The sequence below is a fragment of the Carassius gibelio genome, chromosome B17 (genome assembly GCF_023724105.1).
Source record: "Carassius gibelio isolate Cgi1373 ecotype wild population from Czech Republic chromosome B17, carGib1.2-hapl.c, whole genome shotgun sequence".
NCBI lineage: Eukaryota > Metazoa > Chordata > Actinopteri > Cypriniformes > Cyprinidae > Carassius > Carassius gibelio.
This window is the reverse complement of record NC_068412.1, coordinates 13,797,533-13,822,602: the sequence shown is the minus strand read 5'-3', so window position 1 is coordinate 13,822,602 and position 25,070 is coordinate 13,797,533. Positions and strand designations below refer to the sequence as shown.

Sequence of the window (25,070 nt, the reverse complement as noted above, 5' to 3'; positions counted from 1 at the left end):
CACTTTTAAAAACATTTTAACATTTGGATGTCTTGAGAATGGAAACTCTGATGGGTAACCAATACAATGACTGAAAGAAGATGGTTTCACATTTACCTTGAGTGTTTTGCAGAGTTGTCCCCAGTAGATCTGAGTCTTCATTCAGCTGTAGTCCACTAACTAGTCTCCAAGATGACGGTGAATTAACCACTGACCATCCACATGAGCCCAACTCAAATGAACAGTATGAGCCCAAAGGTAAGGAGTCTGCAAAGACATTAAGCAAATTATGAAATGTCTGATAAATCTGTTTCCGCAAAATACAACAGACTGTGTCAGCAAAGATTAGCAGAGCTTGAACAGCTCATCAGAGAAATATTACATTCTCTCCTTCTATGTATCCATTAAGTCCACTTAAATGTGTCATTATGATGCCTAAATCAACAAAGCTTCAATTCAATTCAAGTATTACATGATTCCAATTTCATTTTCATTGCATTTTCAAATGTATGGTTTTAACAGAGATGAATCACCATAAGGCAAATTGTGCCTCAGTTAGCTTTACACTTTAAATAATTACTACCTAAAATGACAGCTGATATGACAAGACTCCAACTAACGTGTTTTAATATGGTCTCTGGATATCAGGTATAGGCTAGGACAGATTTAACTAACTGACAGGTTCATTATACAAAAGACAAGCTTTATAATGTCATGGATGTAATTAACAAGCTTAGTTGATATTCCTTTGATCATCTTCATTAGGATGTTGTTAGAGTTATTTTTGATATCACATAATATCAAAAGTAGTTTCCACATATCATTCCACATATTCTATATCGGGGGGGGGGGGGGGGGGGACATTCTTGGTCTACAATTCAAGATAAGGCTAGAATGCTTCTACATACTTCGGCATTACTTTTGCCAATATGTATAATGTATACAATATCATTTTCTCCAAGGCAGCATTTATTTGATCAAAAATACAAGAAAACCTAGTTTGGTTTGCTAATTTATTCCTGTGATTGCAAAGCTGAATTTTCAGCATCACTTACTCCAGTCTTTATAGTCACATACAGTAATCCTTCAGAAATCAATCTGATATGTTGATTTGCTGCTCAAAAAAAAGTTATACTACCAATGTTGATATGACAGCAATATATAACAATATGAATTATAAAAGATGCTAAATAAATAATAAAACCTGAACAAAATCAAATTGTAAATGATTAATAAAATTTTGTTTATTGCAATTTGAACCATTTATAATCACATAGTTGTTACGGGCTTTTTTTTAAATGCTAAACGAGTAGCTGATCAACCTTTTATGGATCTTTTGTTAATGCCATAATAATTAAAAGAATGTTTATGCAATTTATTTAGCAAATAAATATTTAATACATTTTAACAGTAAATATGGATTTCTTCTACAAGTCTTTGTTCTCACCTTTTTTATCGAACTGGATTATAATGTAAGTGCTGTGTGCCAAATAGACCATCAACAAAGTTCTTTGTACACAAACAATAATTATAAATCAGCTAAGTATAGTATAAATGTTAATGGAGATTAAATAAATCAATAAATATGCAAATAGTTTTCCTAGAGGAAAGCAAACACTCATGCATTTCAGGCATTTTATGCAGCTCTTTCCTCAGTGAAAAGCTTTGACAGAGCAGGTTCGCTAATCCAACGCCTCCAGTGAAAGGATTAGAAAATGATCACGGCTTTAAGATTTAATACAGCTAATGTGAGTGACACACAGCCAGCCAGTTAGTCAGCGGCACCCTCTTATATCGCCCTGTCACACTGCTGCTCATACTTTAATTGAACACTCTCAACGAAATGCAAATTGGCAAGACTGATCTCACAAATCTTAGGGATTTAGAGCTTAAAGGCCACCTTTCAAAGAAATGTTTTGATTATCATAAACTGAATTAATGGATTGGTGAGACACAGCCTGTTCTCTACACTTAAAATAACAAAATACTGTCTTTTTATAGACTAAAGAGCGGTCTGAAGTGAACAACACCGATTGCATTAAACTTTGAAAAGGGAACAGATTTTGAATGTTGAGCTCACAATTGCTGACATCCTGGTAAACAGAAACTACGCATCTTCATGGATTATAAAATATTAAAAATCTTTAATTTTACTCACTGCATATTAAGCCCTCATCTTCCCCTTGAGGACAGTCAGTATGAAAATCACACACTCTTCGCTTCTCAATGCAGCCTCCAGAACGACAGTGAAGTGATGAGTATTTCTCACAGTCTGAACCCAAATCCAAATAATCATCACCTGTAGAAAACCATAAAGATTTTGTGTCACATAAGAATAGACGAATAATGTTTAGTGCATCCATTTAAATAATTTAATGTAAAATACTAAAATAGGCAAATTCATTGTGATAAAGTAGAAATGCTCTACAGATGTAAGTAAGACATACAACACATTTGAATTAGATACTATTTGAGAATAATTAACTAGTCGTTACCCATGGCACAATCCTTCAACTCAAGTGAATCAAATGCCAGAAATCCAACTTCATGGCTGCTACAGGAAGAGTATTGCACTGTCACATGAAAAGGCTCATCTAAGCGGCCAATAACAGCCTCCAGCACCTCCCACTGCTGCCTGGGAAACACAAAAAGAAATGCTTTTAACAATCATTTTAGATCAGCCCAAAGGATGCAAAACATAATGGATATACAAGGTCGAAATCTTCTGCTGGCAAAATATACTCTATAATGTTCATAGGTCAGAATCAACCTGTTATGAATGAGCACAAGTAGGCAAACAGGCAGCGGATCCAAATGCAGTTAAAGATCCTTTAATGATAATACATGAGATATCCATCCAAAATACATGACGGAACCCAGAAAGGATCACAAGAAACACAGGAGATAACACTTATCAACAACTCACACCGACAATAGTAGACCAGGGCTTAATACACAAACACAGGACCAAAGAGGATATCGAACACATCTGAACCAGGTAGACACTAATGAAAACACAGCATGATGGGAAATGGAGTCCTCTGGCAGATGAGTTGGCAGGTGAAGAAGCAGCTCTGGCAGATGGGGGCTCTGGCTGTAGCTATCTTGGGAGCTGACCTTGATATGGCGACCTACATATGCTGACTCAGACTGGAACATGGTAGCCATCTTGGGAATTGGCTCTGGCTGTGGCATGGAAGTGGTGATGACCACTGGACTTGCAATCATCAGTCCGTGGCATGGTGGCAATCCTGGTCGGCCGGACTCCGTGGCCACAGGAGCACACAACCTACTGCACCCCCTCAAAGATCATTTGATGAATCTTGTAAATTCACAGTCCACTGCTCTGTTAAACTGAGCAACTCTCCAGTTTTAGACTAATAATATTGGCCCTCCTGCCTATTATAAGCAATTCATTTACACACATTTGACCCTTTAATGATAATCCACAGAGATATAAAATACATGACAGGACTGAGAAAGGATCACAAGAAACACAGGAGATAACACTTATCAACAACTCACACAGACAATATTAGACCAGGGCTTAATACACAAACACTGGACCAAAGAGGAAATGGAACACAGCTGAACCAGGTAGACACTAATGAAAGCACAGCATGATGGGAAATGGAGTCCATGACCAGAACAACAGGCAAGAACACAAAACACAGGAACGCCCTCTAAAGCCTCACAGTGGTGCAGGCAACCAGGCGTTACACAACCAAAAATTAACCGATGTTCAGAAGCATACAGAATATAGCTCATATTTGATTCTATGTCTCACCATATCTCAATGTCACAGCATTGTGCTAACATTATTACAGAACATTTATTTAACCGGAAAAAAAAATAATAAAAAAACGTTCCTAGAATATTGTATTACATATTGAATTGTATTATATTAATATGTACATTAACTTAACATTAAACCTTTTTCAACAAATGTGTCAAAAATTACTGAGTTTAATTATTATGGTTAATTTTTGTTTTATTCTTCACATAGTTGCTTTGAGTATACTGACCTAAGATCAGTTTAGTAGTGTCTGAATATTGAGCTAAATAACTACGAGAGAGAGGCTTTGTGGAACTCATATTACAATATACGAATCTCTCAGCTACATGTAAGAGTGCTTCATTAAATGTACAGGAGCTTAAGTACAGTGGAAAGCTAATGCATTCAGTACAATACACAGATCTCTGAGGTGGATAGTATTATTAAGTATATGACTGATTTGTATAATACACCACACTCCATGGCGTAACTTCTATTAGGCTCAGATCCATACAGCCAAATACAGAAAGTAAAAGTTTATTAGCTACGTCATGATCATACAGGCTCGTTCCAAATTGCATTACATCACCATCTATTCCTAGCTATCTGTCAGAACCAATTACGCCAAAAGAAACATCAGGTCTTACTTTTAGAAACTAAATGCTTTCATCCATCTTCTGCGTGATGTGCCTAGCATAAGAAAATCAATACCAACTACATCTCCATAAGAAAAGTCTTTTGGTTGGCATTCATTTCTTGTGGGTACAGAATGCTGCTTTATACTATTCTGTGCGAAAGTAAAGTGCATATGTCATTGCTCTTTTTTATTTACTTTCAAATAAAGGCACTGCAAAAGTATGTTCCCATCTTATGATCTGTCAATCAGATCTGTCATTACATTACCATTATATTTAGATATTGCTGTGATATATATGTATATACATTTTGTAAAATCAGAATAAGCTTTACAAATGGAAGGTTTAAACAATATTTTTCATACTTGTTCAATAAACTACAAGAAATCTTCACACATGCATCTATGGACAGGCAATGGTCATTAAGACAGGTTTAAAGGTGGTAGGCAAATAAGGTCCCAGTAATAATATCTTAATGAAATATATATAAATTTGTCACCTGCCAGTTCCTTGTTCTTTGACTGTAAGGGCTATTGGTTTGATGACGGTGTGGTCGGTGTGTTTCACAAAGGCAGATACGTTTCCTGTATGTGGTTCTGGTTGGAAGCGAGCGAGACGGAGACGACACAGTGGCCCACTGCTGAGCACTACAGGACTGGTCAGGTGGAAACTACATCTGCCAGCAGCGAAATGAGTTGAGGTGGGCTTTAGTAACAGAAAATGACCTGTTGGAAGATAGAAAACTCTTACTGGACTGCCAGTGATTAGTGAGACAACTGATACATTGAAAAAATAATCAACCAGCTATTTTATAATGAAATTATTATCAATACCTTCTAATTTTCCAGTGGAATAATCTTTGTTTAGCTGGTCATCCCTCCCATTGGATCTGTGTTGCTGTGGTGATGTGACGTTCCAGTCCCCTCCAGCACTCTGATTGGATAACGTCCACGAACATGGAGATTCGAAATCACAGAAGGAAACTGCGGAAGGATGAAGTAACACTATATTAGGGGGTTAAAGGGGCTCAAAACGCAATGGAAAAATAATGACTTAATCTTTAAATGCAGGACCAGCTTTTTATAGACGTACTAATCAAAACAGAGAAAGACTGATACATATTTATCAGCAATAATTCATAAATTCACCACCTTTTTTGTCATCTGATGCTCTTTTACCTAACCTATTTTATTTGAAGTACCCCTGAGATTTTAAAATACAGCACATTTTAATAATAAAGTATCACATTTGTGTGTTCCTGGCTTCCCGCCATTGTTTATGGTCACATGACATGCACATTAACAAATAAAATGTTAAATTTTATTTTGATTGATTTTCACCTTTATTTGTTTTCATTTAACATTAATTATTAGCTTTTCATTAAACTCGTAAACTCCCAGCTGTTCCTTTTACAAAAACAAGTTTGAGAAACCTTGAAGTAATTTAATGTTTAATGCACTTCATGTTATTGTTTATTTCACAATAACACAGGAAATCGTTCAAAAATCCTTCTAACATGCTGATTTGGAGCTGATTTAGTAATTTTTTTTCATTATTATTATTATCAATGATGAAAGCAGTTGTTCTGCTTAATATTTTTGTGGAAACAGACTTTTAGGATTTTTTAGGATTCTTTGATAAATACATAGTTCAAACTAACAGCATTTATTAGAATTTATATTTTCCCGTAGCATTATACTGTCACTTCAGATCAATTTATTGCTTCCTTGCTGAAAAAAAGTAGTAATAATATATACATATACAATGATTTCCCTAAAATTGCCCTTTCAAATATTATCTGTCAATAATTAAAAAGGGAAAGAATAAAGCAACCCTGTTTGTAAACAGATTCTGGAGAAATTGGGTTCAGTGGTAGGATCACACTGGAAAGACCTCAAGAGAATGTAATTAAACTGTTTTTTTTTTGCTCCCTGTTCCTCTAAAGTAGGTCCAAAAATGCTAAACTTTTCTAATAAAATGAAATAATGTCTGTTTGGACAAGAGAAGGAATATCTTGAGGGCTTTCTGTTTGTCATCAGGCATTCCAGTGGAAAAACACAGACAAGTTGTCTTTGGAATCATGTAAGGCTATTGATGAAGAAAGACCGCAATGAGGGAAACCACAAAAAGCCCCTCTGACATTCGACCGAAACATCTTCGGGAAGTGCCCTGGGTGGAATACTTAACCAGATCAATGTTTCTTCTCTGCACAGTGTGGTGACTGAAGTGACAAACTCCATTTAGGAAAAAATACGGTGAAACAAAAAGGAAGAAAACAACTGCAAAACAACTGTTGAAAGAAAACGGAACAAATAAATAATCAGTGATTTACACTCACTGTCTTCTACTGAACTGGAGTCGAGAGGATGTGGATGCGCTGGATCTTCTGCTGCTCTTTCCAAAAGAGCACAACTGCTCCTGACAACTGAGGAGAGACGAGAAGAATACAGGTCAAACACACCATCAGAGAAAGTCCTTGTTCTTTTATGACATGATGATTTAATAAATAATTTGGGCTTGATTATCTCTATGCTAGTAGCCAAAGAAGACCCAGGAAGCTTTATGACGTTTTATCAATGAAGCATTTATTTAGAACAGCAAGATGCAGTGTTCTAACAATCAGCACACATTCCTAACATATCTACATAGTTATGTGTCAAATAAATTAATAGAATAAAACATCAAATTAAACATTTAGCAACAGATTAATTTGAATGATTTTTTTCTTATAAATTATATACAGTTTCTTGTTTTGCATAAGACATAGTTGAAACAACATCTTCCTTCAGTCCTTAGTCTCTAAAGTTTGCCTCCCAAAAACAACAGAGCTGTTACTTTTCGGATAAGCATTCGACTTTTACTTGACTAAGTCAGGCCACATTTCAAGTTATGTCATTTATTATAACAGCACTTTAAAAGAAAAATTATAAAATGTCAATGTTTCTTCTTGCAGATAGTGGCAGGGGAAAAAATAATAATTTTCCATAAACAGGCATGAAGATCGTCAGCATTTGGTTTTAGGCATTTTACCGCAGGACATTTTATTATTTCAAGATCTAGAGAGGTTGCCATAGAAAAGCAAAAGAAAGAAAAGGAAAACTCAGCCCGTTCCATTATTAAAACAAAAATATTTAATGATAGTTCATTATCACAGCAATGGTTCGTTATAGTGTGCCAAAATCAGCTCTGTAATAAATATGCTTTGCCAATTATGACCCACACTTACACAATCGCTGGTGTACACTATTCCAGTCATGTCCCGACCTAAACCAGATCTGTCAGATGGGGTTTAATCTCCTTCCACTAAAATATTCCCTTGATTTCAATGGTGTCAACTGTATTGAGTTAACAAGAAAAGCTTCTGACGGAATGCTAATGAAGATGGGAAGCCATGAAGAAGAATTTGCAAAAACATATCACTGACTTTAATGTTCAGGTTAACAGACGAACCAAATACTGCACAACCATCATTTTGTGACATTTATGATTATTAAATAGAAGATACGCTTGTCATAACAGATAAGCATGCCAATCTTTCTAGAAATATCTGTCAGTCTTGTGAACAGCTGAGGCACTTAAGTTTACTAGCAAGCCCTGAGAAATTGAAATACTGTAAACATACTTTTGAGCATGTGGAAAATATTTCTAAAGCCAATAAAATGGCAAATGAGTCATGCAAAAACAAATTCCTTGACCAATCAATGGTCATGGTAGATTCTGCACAAGAGCAAAAAACAGTGGCATTCTAAATCAAAGAGATGATGTTATAACCGATGACATGGGTGACACAAAGGCTTCCTTTTTATCTGGAAATAGGGAAATAAACAGCCTGAGAAGATACTTAAAAAAAATCAATAAGGCAAATTTTAGCAACAAAGGCAACTACAAGTGTGTGTGTGTGTGTGTGTGTGTGTGTGGACTCAAATGGTCAAAAGGTCAAGATTCACAAATGCTCAATCACAGCCATATAGCCCATGGGGAATTTGTCATGTGATAAAATCATGTGATTTACAGCTAAATATACAAACAGACTGCCGCTGCCAAAAGTATCATTATGGGCAAGTTAGCTAAATTTCAAGCCTCATTAAAATTAACTGCAAATGAACATCCTATTTCCAGTAAATAGCAAAAAAAAAAGGGGTCTATTTTCACCAGATGAATTAGTCACACTCCCAGAAATAAACTAAATATAAGCACAGGCTAAGCAAATCAAAGAAAAATACAAGAAATCCCCAAATACTTTAAACTGAACGTATAATTAGTCAACAAATACTGACTAATAAAGTATAAGTGCCAACGTTTCTATTAGTACTGTAAAAGAAAAAAAAAATGTTTACACTGTTTACAAGTCCTAGGCTGCCACTGAATAACGTAGTTCTGATGAAGAAATTGTTTTTGTCAGAGATTTGTCAAGTTCTGCCACGTCAGTGATACTGAATCTTTGAAAGATATTCTAGTGTTTAGTTCAAACACAACTGTCAAGAACAACTGTATTTACTTCAGTGAATATCAAAGTGGAGATACATACTTTAAAGTCTGTACTACAAAAAAAAAGTACATGTCTGCCACTGGCTAGGCCTACTTTACTCAACATTCAATATTAGGGCTTGTTGTTACACAATATACAAGTTGCCACAATATAACTATAGACGTTTCACCAATATTCAAACAGTAAAAAAATAATATATTAAAAAAAACCAATTCATTAAAAAAACATTGAGTTTTAATTCAGACTAAAGGTTGATGTTAGGCTGTCAATGAGTTTCTGTCAGCAGTTTTCAGTGTGTTCCGCACCTGATTGAGTGTCTGATTGTCTGATTGAGCATGTTGAACTGAAACAGATCACTCTGATTGACTGTTCAGCTCAGTGAACCAGTGCATGAGAAAAAAAACTAAAGTAACGAAAGCGAACAAATAAACTCAAGAGGACACACGGAAGGCTGTTCTAACTTTACATAAACTAACTTAAGCATTTTAATACATGTCTATTTTCATAACAACACCTGATTATTACATTTTCTCTCAGCTCTTCTGCAGTCGCAGAACAGACTTGCTAGTTAGACACTTGGCTATAGTCACTGAAGTTTGTTCAAGTGCAATTTTTTAGCCCAGGCGCACACAACACGACGCAACAACACAGTCCGTAGTTTTTTAGTGTCAAATATAATGTGGACCAGACTTATGCTGATATGCCTGAACTGTGTTGATATTCATAAGTTTGGCCCTGTGAGATGAATTTCCATCCAGTTTGCTGATTTATTAAAGTATGTATGTGAAATAATGAATATCTGCACTACTGTGAGGAGCCAATAAACCATGAACAGTAGTAAACCATGCTGGTTTTTCAGTGAAGACTAAAACTAAGAAATCCTGAGGCATTACATGGAAATCCCTAAGGAATCTCTCATGTGTAATTCTATACTCATTTATAAAAGCTCAAGATTTAAGTTGTAACCTCAAGTTAACCTGCTTTTATCTAGGGGGTCCGTCCATCAGCAAGAGCAACTTATTTGCACTTATTTCTCTCTGCCAGGAGAGCACTCTGAGCTTGATTTGCATGTGTGACAGTCCTCTGATCCCTATCCAAGTGGTGAAGCATGGCATCTGGTCTACCTGTTCCGCCCAGTTTAGGAACATCTGACAGCTGGGTTTCGTTACACGCACACTCTCAGAAGAGTGCTGTCACTCCTCACCAACATGATACACACCACAGTGTACCCAGCTGACTCATCTGTGCTGAGAGAGTGCCCTAGTCTGCGCAAGCCTTATCCTACACTTTCTTCCTCTGAGAGGATAATGTCGACTCTTAATACTCTCTGTTTTAGCTGAGAGGCACAGGCAATCCTCACCACTAATGTCTGATGCTGTGGAGAAGCGGAGACATTCAATGTGGGTTTAAAGGGATCACACATTTTCAGATCTTGATATTATGTATCTAGGAGTCAGCTTATGAAGCAAGCAAAGTTCCTGCACCCAAAAAGTTCAGATATTTGTAATAATTATAATTTTTCTACCTTATTTTCAGTTTCTGACAAAAACACTCCATTTCAAGTGGTGTTACCTCGGAGAAATGTAAGTAAGTGGCCACTTCTGTGATTGGTGAACTTCAATGCACTGTATCCATGCACAGCATGTGACATGTTTTGATGCTCAAGATGGTAAGTGTTGTAACAGATTGCAGATGTTTGAACCAGACGCAGAAGAAAATGGACCAATGTAACTACAGTACAGTCACTGCAACACTCTGTTTCAGTGAGGTAACTGCTCTACCTTGTTAAAAATCTATTGTCTGTGTATAGTTAAGACTACTACAACTATTAAAACTGATATAAAACTTTTATTATAACTAGTTGTCGACCTGCTTTATTTAAATTAAAATTAAATGTATGCATTTAGCAGACGCTTTTATCAAAAGCAACTAACAGAGCATTTAGGCTATCAATTTTTACCTATCATGTGTTCCCGGGGAATCAAACCCCCAACCTTGCGCAATGCTCTACCAATTGAGCTACAGGAACTATTTATTTGTATATAGAAAAGCCAACAGACAAATTGAGAATAATGAACAAAGCAGTCAGTTGTGAAATGAGGCAAAAAAAAAAAACACACTCTTTAAATTGCTTAGGCATGTCATTAAAAATAAACTGATATTTAAAATTAAGAGGTGTATGCAGAGTTTTTGGTGCAGGGGTGTAGTTGGTCTACATTCAAGGACAGAACTATGTCAGACGGTCTTGATTTGCATATTAAAGGGTATGTAGAGAAAAAATATCAAACCCTTTCAAATCCTAGCATTTCTAAAGGGTGGGAAACAAAAATTCAGAGTTGACTACATGGAGCTTAGATACTTGCTAACATTGGTTTAACTGAAATCAAATAAGTCTATGTCTATGTGGCATGTTTCAAATCATTCACATAAGTTTTTGAAAATCTGATTGCGTTATCCTTAATAAAGCTCAGGTATTTCATGCAATTTTTTTCTTCTTCTTTTTTACACAAATACTAAACATTAATAGTATCTGTGTGTGTTTATATATATATATATATATATATATATATATATATATATATATATATAGAGAGAGAGAGAGAGAGAGAGAGAGAGAGAGAGAGAGAGAGACCTTGTGAAAAAAAAATAGCATGCTGGTTGGGTCTGTTTTGAAGCATGGCAGCTGGTTTGAGCTGGTTTAATCCAGTCCTGACCAGCTTAAACCAGCTCAAACCAGCTGCCATGCTTCAAAACATACCTAACGATCATGCTGTTTTTTTCAACCGGGGCAGTTAAAGATAAAAAAAACATCTTACAGTCTTTTTCGAGACGTTCCTACCAACAATACAACTGCTGCCTGTGCAAATGAGCAACTATGTGTTTCAAAACCTGAAGAAGAGATATATGTAGGCTAACAATGAATGTATCAGCAACCGCCTCTCTCAACGTTCACAAGCCACTACTGCAACACTAAACCAGGCTGTCAGCACATATTTTCTCCATAAATGTAGCTTAATTGTAGCACTTAGCGAAGATCACAGAACATGCTTTTGGGTTTGTCTGGGGCTTTGAGGCAGTGCTGAGAGCATGAAGATGTGTTGCTATTTAGGTAAATAGAAGAGACACCAATTTAACTAATCATGGAAATAATTTGCTCTATCTGACACACTGAGAACCATCTGATCAATTTCTGATTTGAATACGCTAAGCATGACTGCATTTACAGTATTTGACCATTATATACAGCAAAACAGTAACATTTTGACATGTTATTACAATTTAAAATAACTGTTTTGTATTTTGTTATATTTAAATATATAAAATGCAAGATTTTATTATTATTGTTATTTTGCTCAATTTTCAGTAGCTATTACTCATGATTTTTCTGAAATCATTTTAATGTGCTGCCTTGTTGCCCAATTTATTATTATTATAAATGTTAAAAGCCCAAATGAACTCTCCATCCACCTCTGCAAACAATATGAGACATTATAGCCCTGACTTTTAGTCACAGATTTAGTTTCGTTCTGCATCCCTAAAGGAAATGAGCTGATAATGATGTGCATTATGTTCAAACTGAGCCCTACAATGAAGAACATTTGACTTTTAACAAAAAATATGGACAGCTGTATTAAAGAATAAAGAGTGAGAGTATGCAAGCCCACTTATCTGAGCCCCCATTCATAAGAGGCAAATCAGGCTTTTGGCATTTGCAATAATAATTGCATAATTGAATTTTTCTCGTAATTGGTTGCAGCTAGGGTCAAATTATCAGAAGTAAGGGGTTTTAAGATATATTACATAGTACGTGGAGAAACATCCTACCCCCGTTTAAACCCTCAGCATTCATTTCCTGTCTGTAAAGTTCTATTATGCAGGGGACACTGATAAAAAGCAGGATGTTACTCTGTAGCCATTCTTTTGGTACCTGTAAAATGAATTTAATTTTGCACAGGACTTTACAGCTTTATCAGTAGAACATGGAAATGTGGTATCTCAGTGAAGCAAAGCGCAACCGATCTTTGTGGGTTTAGCAAAGACGGGCCAGCACAACAGGAACAGTGACATGCTGCGGCTCACCAAATGTTAAAAGTGACCAACGAATTCAAGAGAGAAAAGATCAAACTGAGTTCTACTAAGAATTCTTAGAAAAAGAAAGTCATTTTCTGTCTGTGAAAATGAAAACATATTTAGGAAAAACATGACGTTCAGACATTGATGCTGACAAACTGAAAGCAGCATTCATTTTGCTTTTTAAAATAATTCAGTTCAGGCCCACACCATCTATCATGGGATTCAGCTCTGCTTGGACTAAAATCAATTAGAAGATTAAAAAAATAGCAGTACTAAACACACATGAGAGCAGTTGTGTCCCTTCGCTTTGGAGAGAGTCTGTTTTCATTCAGTCTTTTGTCCTGTTGCCAGATCACTGCAGAAAAGACTCTCTAGCATTTATAAGGGAAGATCCATCAAAGTCAAATGTTTCAAGTCTTTATTCCGACTGAAACAACTGTTTGTTATTGTAAGGAGCATATAGATAGCACACTATTAACAAGATAGCAAGGAAAAAAATTATCACTGTATCTTCACAGACATGTTGTGAACACGTATGCAAGTGTTACACATAAAAACAAGGATATTAATGCTTTCATTCAGCAAGAATGCTTACAACCAATCAAGAGTGGCAATTAGACATTTATAATATTACCGAAAAAATATATATTTCAAAATTTGTTCATTTAAACTTTCGATTCATCAAAGAATCCTGAAAAAAATGCATCATGTTCCCACGAAAAAATATTAAGTAGCACAATTGTTTCCAACACTGATAATAATAATAAAAAATCTTTCTTGATCACCAAAATCAGCAAATTAGAATGATTTCTGAAGGATCACGTGACACTGAAGACCGGAGTAATAGCTGCTGAAAATTAAGCTTTGCCATCAAAGGAATAAACTGCATTTAAAAATGGTTTATTTTAAGTTTTAACAATATTTCACAATATTATAGTTTTTATTGTCATTTTGTAATTTTCGTTCAATCTTAACGACCCCAAACTTAGTGTATATTGTAACAATGTATATTTGTGTATCACATCAGGCCTATATTTGTCATAAATAACTGAATATTGTTTCTTTTTTAATACATTGTTATATTTTTAATGTATTGGGATCAGTAAGATTTTTCATATTCTTAAAGAAGTTTCTTATTCTCATCAAGGCTGCATGTATTTGATTAAAAATAAAGAAAAAAACTGTGATATTGAGAAATATTATGCCAATTTTAAATAACACATACATAATACATCAAATTTCATTTATTTCTGTGATGCAAAGCTGAATTTTCATTTTAATTTATTTGCCATTTTTATGTTCTAAGTTTATATGTTGTGCCGTTTGTACTACTTCCGACCTCTCCTTTTCCAATTATTGAATACACTGCAGTTCTTTTCACAACTCTATAAAAAACGTTACCGCTAATTACTTCAGGGACCCTTATCAGATTTAATGCCATTGAGAGAACATCACTTGACACAGAATGTTCCTTATAATCATTCAATCATTAACTAGACCATATCTGAGCTGCTGATAACAATCTACACTGCCAGATGTCAAAAACATCAAGTGATTCATGGACTAATCGTATAAGGTTACCATGTTTGGGTCAGTCATACCAAAGGGATTTTCTGTTTTTTTCTGATGTGAAGGATGTATTTCAACACATCTTCACTGAACAGGAGTGGTACAAAAACAACATTTCAGATTCAACTGCTGCTCCACAGGTCTAAAACCACCTTAATATTGAGTCACTGAATGTCACAAGCCAAATGTCAACAACAGGACAAAGTCAAAACAGTCTCCTGACCGCATCAAAGAGAGGAGATGTCTACATACACAAGGCCATCTGGACTGCTGCTCCACGGGAATCAAAGTGTTTCATTATTATGTAGTAGGTGTGATAGACGTTCAGGGACACAGTAATTACAGGCTAATTGTGTGTCGCTGGCCCTCTTGAGACTGTTTAGATGGACCTTGTGTAACTCTTAGGAGCACTTCAAGTATCTGCCACTTTTCGTGGTGGTGACCCGTTTTTAGAGGCACGAATCCCATGTTGTTGTACAGTGAGAACTAAACAATTTAAACCAATGTTTGAACCACAAGCAAGAAAAAATGTACCATAATATGGAAAGACAGTAGTTGTAAACAAAATGACTTTTATCCCCCTTTAAGGCCTTCGTGCAACCTCGCTACAGCATGATTTTCTCCCATGACAAAAATAAATATTTAAAAATCATTCAAATGTGATTTTTGTGCAATATTGTTACGATTTTCTCCCCTTACAAAAAATGTAAAATACATTAAAACTATACAGCATGAAGGGTGTAAATAGTCTCAGTTCCATTTTTTTTCCACTAGTGCTGACTGAATTTGCTAAGCTCAGTTATTCAGATCTGTAAATCAAAATACTGAGAGAAATGATCAAAGTGATCAAAAAAGTGGGTTTAATTTTGATATAATTTTGCATCCCCATTCTATCACTTTCCCACGCTTTTTGCTTTTTATTTAATAAAATCATACAGCTTAGGGTTTATATATTTAAGTTCAGTATTATTCATTTAAATTTTGTAAGGAGGGTTAAACTAAAAACATGAATAAAAAAAATATATTACATACTCTGTTACTGTGAAAATAAATAGAAAATAAAACATAAAAATATATCATGTGCATTTATATTTTATATAAATTAGTGTAACCTCCAGAGGTTTTTCTAAAGGCCCTCTTCAGATTTTGTGAGGTTAAGCATAAAAAAAAGTTTCTGGCTTCTATTTGTATTATTTGGCCATATTTTTGTTTATCCATGCATATGGTCAAAAGATGAACAGACAATCAACACAATTTGGGCATGAGCCAGATGATGATAATATCTGACAGCTTAAAATAACTAACTGTGAACCGTTTATGTTGGCCATGAGCACAAATACTCTGCTTGCTAGTGATGTGCATTACAACACACTTATTGTGCCTCTTTAATGTTTGATGCTAAAAGCAAACACTTTGATCTGTGTTTAGAGATTCAGACCTGTAATTACTGGACGATTATGCAGCTACCTTGGCAAAAAAAGTCAATTTCACCAGACACACAGTCATGCTGAGCAGCACTTATACATGCAAGCACCCACTTCACTTCCACAACTAAAACCTTCTTTAAGTCAAAGTCGACATATTGTCATTTCAGTAATTCATGGTGTGGGAATAATAAAATGCAGTTTCCTCAGAAACCATGGTGCCGACATTTAACACTGTACTTATAGCATACATTTGTCAAAATAATGCTGAAGCTTTTCACAAATTATATTACTTTCACAATGATGTCACCTAAGACTATAGCGTCACTGTTACTATGGTTTCATGTGTCAGCGGTGTCTCATATGTCCTATTGCAAAAAACAAAAAGTAATAATGAAATTGCTCATTCAGAATGTGAGAAACTGATATGAAAAACATGACAAGGCTGAGCTTTTTTTTCCCATCATTGCAAATTCAGGTAGAGCACACTCAGGAAACTAAAAGATAAATACATAAAACATTCCTTGACAAACAGCTTGACTTTTGTCAATGTATGCTGCCTCTCAGATTTTTTCGAGAAAAAAAATACATTTAAGTCAATGGCTGCTGCCAACTGTTTGGTTACTCAAACTCTTCAAAATATATTTTTGGGTTTGGAACAACTTGAGGGTAAGTAAATTGGATTTGGGGAGAACTATTCCTTTAATCCCACACATTTTTAGGCTTCCAATATAATGCCGGGAGTATGGCTCTGCGACGCAGCGTCCCTTTCCTTCGAGGAACTAGGGTTACATTCGTAACCTAGAGACGTTCCTCTTCAGGAACTCGAGCTGTATCGAGCGCTTTGGGGAACGATGTGCCAGCGCTGCCAGACTACCAATCCCCTGCCTAGAATGTATCCGAAGAGCACAGCTAAGGCAAGAGGACAGAAGAGCCAGGAGCGGCTCACATATCGAGATTGTAAAATCTGGCAAATGTAGATGGCGTGGACCATCCCGCAGCAATGCAGATGTCCAAGAGGGACACACCTGCTAGAAAGGCCTTAGAGGCAGCCATACTCCGCGTAGAGTGAGCCTTGGCTCCCAAAGGAAGGGGAAGACTAGAGGACTCATAGGAGACGTTGATAGCCTCGACTATCCAACGACTAAGGGTCTGCTTAGAGGCAAGGGAACCCTTTTTAGGAGGACCGTAGCAAACAAGCAATTGGTCAGATTTTCTCCACAGGGCAGCTCTGTGGACGTATGCTCGCACTGGACACATACAATTTAGCTTCTCCTGGTCTGGCTCCCGAAAGGGAGGAGGGCAGAAGGCCTGCAGTATGATAGGTTGTGGTGTAACAGAGGGAACTTTGGGAACATAACACGCTCGAGGGTATAAGAATGCTTTGGCCATACCAGGGGCAAAGTCTAAGTAGTTAGGGGCCACCGAGAGGGCCTGAAGGTCTCCAACTCTCTTTAGAGACGTAATCGCCAGTAACAGGGCAGTCTTAAGGGTCAGATGTCTATCTGATATATCTTGAATTGGCTCGAATGGAGCTTTACAGAGAACCTCTAACACCATAACCAAGTCCCACGGGGGAATACGGGACCGTACTGGAGGTCTCAGCCTCAGTGCACCGCAGAGGAAACGTGTAACTAGGGTGCCTACCCACTGACTGACCGTCGAAAGGGACGTGGTAAGCAGCTATGGCTGCCACGTACACCTTTAAAGTGGAATGAGTTAACCCCACAGAGAGCCTAGCTTGTAGAAACTCAAGAACTGTACCAACTGGGCAGTTAACAGGGTCAAGCTGGCGGTTTCCACCTCAGGGCGTACAGTTTCCTCGTAGAGGGAGCTCTGGATTGGAGGAGGGTCTCAACAACCTCAATTGAGAGACCGGAAGCTATGAACTGTGCCCCCTCAGGGGCCACACCCACAACTTACACAGCTCCGAGCGAGGGTGGATTATTTTGCCCTGCCCCTTAGAGAGTAAATCAGTCCTGATCGGAATCTCCCATGGAGAGCCGTCGAGGAGAGAGACCAGATCTGCAAACCATACTCGGCCTGGCCAGAACAGGGCTACTAGCAACAGACGGACCCTGTCCTGGCGTACTCTCGCCAGAACTCCCGGGAGCAGAGCGATGGGGGGAAAGGCGTACAGGCGAAGCCTCGGCCAAGTCTGTGTCATGGCATCTAGTCCCAGTGGAGCTGGGTGAACTAAAGGAAGAACCAGAGGGGACATTGCGATGTCTCTTGAGTCGCGAAGAGGTCCACCTGAGCTTTGCCAAATATCTGCCATATCTGCTTCACCACCTCGGGGTGAAGCATCCATTCCCCGGGCCTCGGCCCCTGTCTCGACAGCATGTCTGCTCCCACAATCAATCTCCCAGGAATATATACTGCTCTTAACGAGAGGAGTTTGCCCTGGGACCACAGGAGGATCTGGTATACCAGCTTGTATAAGGGGTGTGAACGCAGACCTGGTGATTGATATAAGAGACCACCGATGTGTTGTCGGTGTGTGCCAACACATGACGGCCTCTCAGGTCTGGGAGGAAATATTTCAATGCTCGATACACTGCTAGCATTTCTAGACAATTGATGTGCCATGCCAGATCGCGACCGCTCCACAGACCGTGGGCAGGGTTGCCACTCATGACCGCACCCCAACCGGTGAGGGACGCGTCTGTCGCTAGCGTTACATGGCGACCAAGAGCTCCCAACACCGGGCCCTGAATCAAGAACCAAAGTTTCTTTCATATGTCTAAGGCACGAAGGCATCGCCGTGTGACCTTGATAGTTCGGAATGGATTTCCCCTCGGGGAAAACCCCGTGGTCTTGAGCCACCACTGTAGGGGCCTCATGTGTAGGAGACCAAAAGGTATAACGTTGGACGCAGCTGCCATGAGCCCTAACAGTCTCTGAAACTGCTTGACAGTGAGTTACTGGCCTTCTCTGACTCTCTTGACTGAGGAAAGGATTGACTCGATCCAAGCAGGAGACATACATGCCTGCATCGTGGTCCTATCCCACACTACACCTAGATAGGTGGTTCTCTGAACTGGAGAAAGTACACTCTTCTTGGCGTTCTGTCTCAAACCCAGCTCCCCCATATGGGCGAGAACGACACCTCGATGTCGAACCGCCATTTGCTCTGACTGAGCTAAAATCAACCAATCGTCGATATATGGCCTCCTTCCTTAATAGGGTATTCACTTCTTGTTCCATCACCAGAGCCTGCTGGGGGCCGACGACTGTCAGTGTAACCCCATTGAACCTCGGCGGTGGACGGCCGAACTGAATCCAATAGCGTCTTTCTACTGTGTGCAGGATCCATTGAGATACATTTGGCAGTAGTTTCCATGCTGCTAAATAATGTACTAAGGGAATCAGTCTCTCGAGACTGATCTCTGGTGTAAGAAGCATTCCCCGCGGTGGGTTCGCAGGTGGATCTGGCGGAGGGTATGGAGACGGGCCAGTCCTTATCTCCTTCCTCATCAGCCAGATCCGGCGCCCAAACCCTGGGTCCACACATTCCAAATATTTTTTGGGAAGGTTTTTTTTTATTTTTTTTATACAGAAGAAAAAAGAAAAGAAAAACGTCTGAGGATTTCGAAATAAGCCAAGAGGAGACTGGTTTTCCTTTGCTAAAGTAAGGTAACTTTGTTTCCTTTGCTCCTACATTTCCCAGAGGCCCGCACAACACATACACCAGTGCATACAAAAGTGTTTATTACGTCTGAAATCTGGATATTTATCTTACAAAAAGGCATCGATTCGCTGCAGGGGGCCATTATTCACCCCCCGGAGCTGTGTGAGGGACGTTTTATAACAGATGTGTGCACTTTATTTCACGTCTTCTGAACAGTTGACAACAAACACATGCTTACCCCATTGAAAGGCTTGGAAGAGCAAGGACAATTTTTTTTTTTTTTTTACAACTTTGATTCGATTATTCTGAAAGAGGAAAGTCACAAACTGTATACCTAGGATGCTTCGAGGGTGAGTAGAAGATGGATGGATTTTCATTTTTCAGGTGAACTAACCCTTTAAAGTGCCGGTAAGAATACAAATGTAGTAAAACTCGGTTCGACCTTGCCATTTAGGACAATACGTAATCAGAAATCTGGGGGGTGCAGTCCAACATTCTGCTAGTATCCACTTGAGACGGCCTAATGCATATTTCATGTTGCTTGATCTGGCAAGCTGTAATGTGATTGGCTAGATTTATGCTAGCTTTGGCTTTTACCAGTCTGTCTCCCTTTATTTATGCCTATTAAATAATCAGTACTTTTGGGTTGATGGAAACTGTGGTTGTAAAGTTTCCACACATTCCAAATAATTTTTGGGAAGGTTTTTTTATTTTTTTTTATACAGCCACAGACCAACATTGCTGCAACGTTGAGTTTCCCCCCCCCCCCCCCCGATATTTCACTATTACATTAGTATTTAATGTGAAATGTTTCACATAAATCCACTGTGTAAAACAAAAGAAATTCTGTTTTTTTTTTCATGATACATGTCTTTTGGGTGGTTTTTTGCTACCACAATAATAATCTATCTTCTGATTCAGCATGGTTAGAAAATCTGCCAACAGAAGAAATGTAAAATAAATGACAATGCATCTGAACAAGACTGAACTTGGATCATAACTCCTACTTCTTTTCTAAAACAGTGACATTCACGGTCCCTAGATGGTTAAAACCCCTCAAGCTGACAGGGTAGACTCATAATACATGATATCAGAGAACTGCTTTCTCTCTTTAATGTTCATCAAAAAAGCTGAACATATTAGTATTATTACATACTGTAGTTGTTCGTACTCTGGGGAATTCCTGAGTCAGTCAGAAGTTATTTCATTTGGCTTGGAAAAAAAACATAAATAGATGAAAACTGAGAAGAGATTAGAGAAACCACTATAGAAAAAGAAAGGGAATGTAAAAGGCTAGAGGCATTATTCACCTACATACTTGTACGTGCCTTGAGTTACTTGAAAGCGGGTTTCAGTTTTTCCTCAGACTGACATCTGCTCATTTAATTTTGCTAAAAGCTCCGCTCAACTAAAGAGTGCAGAATTACATACAACTTATTGTCATTGTGTGCCAAAAATATTAATAAACAAACAAACAAATGCAGAAATAAATATGTTAGACAGATCATGTACATACTGAATACTAAATTGCCAGATTGCTGAACACTGCAGAGAAATGACGTACTGTCCAACACAAACCAAATCAGCTCATGTGGACCACTCTTTCCAGATTGCTAATTAAGTGAAGTCTGTTTGCTATTACATAAGAAATGACCTTATAAAAGCAACACACGCATTATATAAATCATACATACTCTTGTCATACTCCTGCCTAATGGACAACAAACACGCGTTGATAATCTGTGATGCTGATGAGGAAATTTTGTCTAAGCAGGACAGATGAGGTACTAATGAGAAGGGTTTGATTAAATATCACATCTCGCAGACCCAAACCAACAGATACATTAGCATATGCAAAGCCCTCTTAAATCAAAGTCATTTTGTGAATTATCTCTTTTAAAGTATTGGCTGAATAAATGGATATAATAAAAACACAGTTAGACACGGTAAGACAGAGGTTAACTATATAATGAAGGTAGACTTTATGTGGACTGGGATCTCTATTTTTTTATAAGGTCGGCAACGATGCCACATGATTTGAATATTAAGTTGATTCATTACAATATTTGTTGGCCAAAATTAATTGTTTCATAAATGTTCCACAGTCTGAATTTGCTGTAACAGCTGTTTAAAACCAGGTTAAATCGTAGACCATAAAAGTAAAACAAAGTCAAAATCAATAATTAAGCATATTTAATTAACTGCATCTTCATTTCTTGAGCATACAGAAACTGGCTTGTAACAATAAACACCCTTAAATATAACTAGGGGAATAAACATTGTGACAACTAGCACCAGTTTCTCCTATATTTTTTGTCATCTAGCCTATATCTGCACATGAAATGCATTCTAAACATCTGTTCTGATTTCAGACTGACTGTTCAAATGGCTTCCTAGAAGTCACATGTAGAACATGAATTATAAACTATAATATTTTGAAAAGTAAATAGCTATTTGTCCTCAATTTAAAGCTCCTTTTAATTTCTAAAGAGAAACTTATACTACAGAGAGTTTGCCTTTAACTCAAAAAAGGTTGCCAAGAACAGATGAATCTCCCCAAGCCTGCTCAAAGCTGAGGACAATTAGTTCTTCTCCATATACACTAACTCTTATAGGGTACTTTATTTAATTAGTATGACACCATATATTTAGCCAGCATTTTCTGGGATGTCAAAGAGTTTAATGCCTCAGAATAAATTAACTTAATTTCAAAGTGCTGATTAAATCTGCGCGGTTAGCATCTCATGCCATCCTTAAAAAGCATTAGGCCTATGTGGAAATCCGCTTACATGTGTTTGCCAATTGAGAAATTAGCGGTTTCACGATTCTGTTTCTCATGACATCAAGATGAATATATTTGTAACCATCAAAGTCTGAATACATTTCTGTCAGCGTCTTGTTTGGACATGTTTAACATCGCCAGAAACCAGCATGTCAGAATGTGTGGCAAACACTTACCTGTGAAGATGAAAAAAGCTAGTTTTAAAAAAGTTTGTCGAGTAAAATAATCCATGGCTCCTTAAGGAAGGATCCTGGAGATAAAGTACTGAGTACTGTTAGTCTAATTTCTGTCCACTTTTATTCCTGGCGCGGGACAAAGCTCAATAATAACAAATAAAGCGTATTTTCGTTACTCTCCAATTCAGTCTTCCGTCTCCCGCTTCTCGCGCCTCAGAGCTGCTGTGATTCATTATGATGCTGATGCTGCATCGTCTCTCTCTCTCTCTCTCTCTCTCTCTCTCTCTCTCTGCTACTGTTCCTGCCTGATAAACTGACGCTCGGTCCTAATGCCGTTTAGTCACGGTAGGTCAGTCTCTTACGCTCTATTGGGTTAAAGGTGGATTCGGTATTTATTTAGTATTTTTTTTTGCAAATTACACACTTGTTTTACTAGTCAGGCTTTAAAAATAAAGAAATGAACAGGGCTTTAGGAAAATAATCATTAATACTTGTACATTCACATGAGGTCTTCTAGAAAAAGATAATTAATTTTACTTGGAGCAGGTCACCCAATGGACGTCACATGACCTGTGGTGTCAGCATTATGCAAGTATTAATTAATCTGATTGTACTTTCCTAAAAGAGACAAACAACAAAGAAAAGAAAAGAAGAATATATATATATATATATATATATATATATATATATATATATATATACATACATACACACACACACACATGTTTTTAGAGCATCACAACAAGTGCTGTTGCCAGAATTGGGGTTATTGTTTCTCTGTCATGTGATGGAGCATGTGTTTGACATGAGTTTCTAATATAGAGTTTAGATTCGCCTGTCATCCCTCTAGAATAATGATGAGACATTAGGCATTTAACCTTTCAGGAAATAGTTCACTTCCTGCTATAGACATTCTGCACATAGCTGACTGGTCAAATCCATATCAAGGGCATTATTTTCTCCACTTTTTTTTCCCTTCTAGTGTATACAGTATATAATGAAGTTCTTGTGTGTGGAACCTATAAGTTTATGAAAAGTACGAGATAATGTTTTGAAGATCATGTCCTCAGTTCTGAGACAAAGCAAATATTAATTATTTGACATATACCAGTGAGAAAACTGAACATAACAGCATGTAAAGCATGTAAATACTAAGGTCTGTTTTAAAGTTTATAGCTAATTAAAACTGCATGATTTGTCGGACAGTGGATAGTTCAGTGGCAGATACATGTGTGAATTTGATTGCATTATGCTTTGTAATATCTCAGCTAGAAACCGTATTAACGTATTACTGGCCTCGGTCCGTTGGTGGAAAAATAAAAAGAATGATGTAATTCAAAGAAAGGACACAGATGAAGAATAGAAAGACGGCCAACTCAACATAATAACCTGCTCATAGGTCAAAGAGAACATGCAAATGCCATGGGTTAAATTCCCACTGAATACATGAATTCAAAAGATGTATACATTCGTATATGCAACATATGTTTGGATAAAAGCATCTGACAAATGCATAATGGTAATGTAAATGTCATTAGATAATTTCTTCAATGGACTATGTTTTCATGCTATTAATGATAAACAAAATTATTGACACTAAGAGTTTGATAAAGAATTGATACGAAAGCTGATTATTAAACAAAAAACGTAACATTTTAATATTCAGCATTCAGCGTATAAGCAGAAAGTTAAAGCACAGTTCTTCTTTCAGCACATTAAACAGCTCACTCATTACTCCTATAGTGTGTTTCAGATACATCTGTTGTGTTAGCAGTATAATATATGCTGAAAGCACTCAATCACTTGACCCTCTCCAAGCCATTTAGCTGCTTGTTATTTACTTCTCAAGGAGAGATTCTGCAAAGAAAGAAAGAAAGAAAAAACCATTTAGGCTTGTCTTTAAATCATAATGTATCGCTGCTCCAAAAGCATTTCCTAGAAAAAGCAAATCGGTTAAGCTGTATTTTACATATTTTGACCACAGTAAACCCTATAAGTAAGACTGATCTTGAGAATAATTTACCGTTATTGTGTGGTGGGCGAGTACATTTTGCCTTCAGATTTCACTGCTGTGTCATTTTTTACAGTATGCCACTGAATTTTTCCAGCAAGATTCAGAGGACAATGTAATATTGTTTCTTTGTTTGTAATAAGGCTGAATCATCCCTCTCAGGTCAGTTATTAAATTTTATCCTTTCCCAATAATTGTAAAGCCAGCCTTGGGCTGCCATATCACAAGCAAAAACTCTTCATGAGCATCAGTCAACTCAACACAGAGGCCTGAAACGCTTTCATGTCCATGCCATATTTGTTCTGGAGAGAAAAAAACTTATATTTTCTTACTTGAGAAAATAACTTAATGACCAGAATATATTTAACATGAAGAGTAAGTGCATGCGCTGACATGTGTCTGCTTATATATCTAAGTTTAGTCCTCTGCAATATATCTGCTCTCATAAAGAACAATTTCCTGTTCTTTCATGCTAAACGCTGTGAGGCTTCCTGAAGGCTAAAGAAAGAAAAAGAGTAAGAGGAA

General features: G+C 37.2%; 1 protein-coding gene across 1 annotated transcript in view; it reads right to left on the bottom strand.

Moving 5' to 3' along the window:
• The window catches only part of LOC127975921 (tyrosine-protein kinase receptor-like), a 52,106-nt gene extending 29,381 nt beyond the window's left edge, over positions 1 to 22,725 (bottom strand). The window contains exons 1-7 of the mRNA XM_052579980.1: positions 22,535 to 22,725; positions 6,728 to 6,814; positions 5,223 to 5,372; positions 4,889 to 5,114; positions 2,475 to 2,614; positions 2,138 to 2,278; positions 97 to 246 (exon numbers count right to left, since the gene is read on the bottom strand). Of these exons, the coding sequence (XP_052435940.1) occupies positions 97 to 246; positions 2,138 to 2,278; positions 2,475 to 2,614; positions 4,889 to 5,114; positions 5,223 to 5,372; positions 6,728 to 6,814; positions 22,535 to 22,589 (949 nt within the window). The 5' untranslated portion in view covers positions 22,590 to 22,725. The remainder of the gene's footprint in view (positions 1 to 96; positions 247 to 2,137; positions 2,279 to 2,474; positions 2,615 to 4,888; positions 5,115 to 5,222; positions 5,373 to 6,727; positions 6,815 to 22,534) is intronic.
• Between the last annotated feature and the right edge of the window lie 2,345 nt (positions 22,726 to 25,070).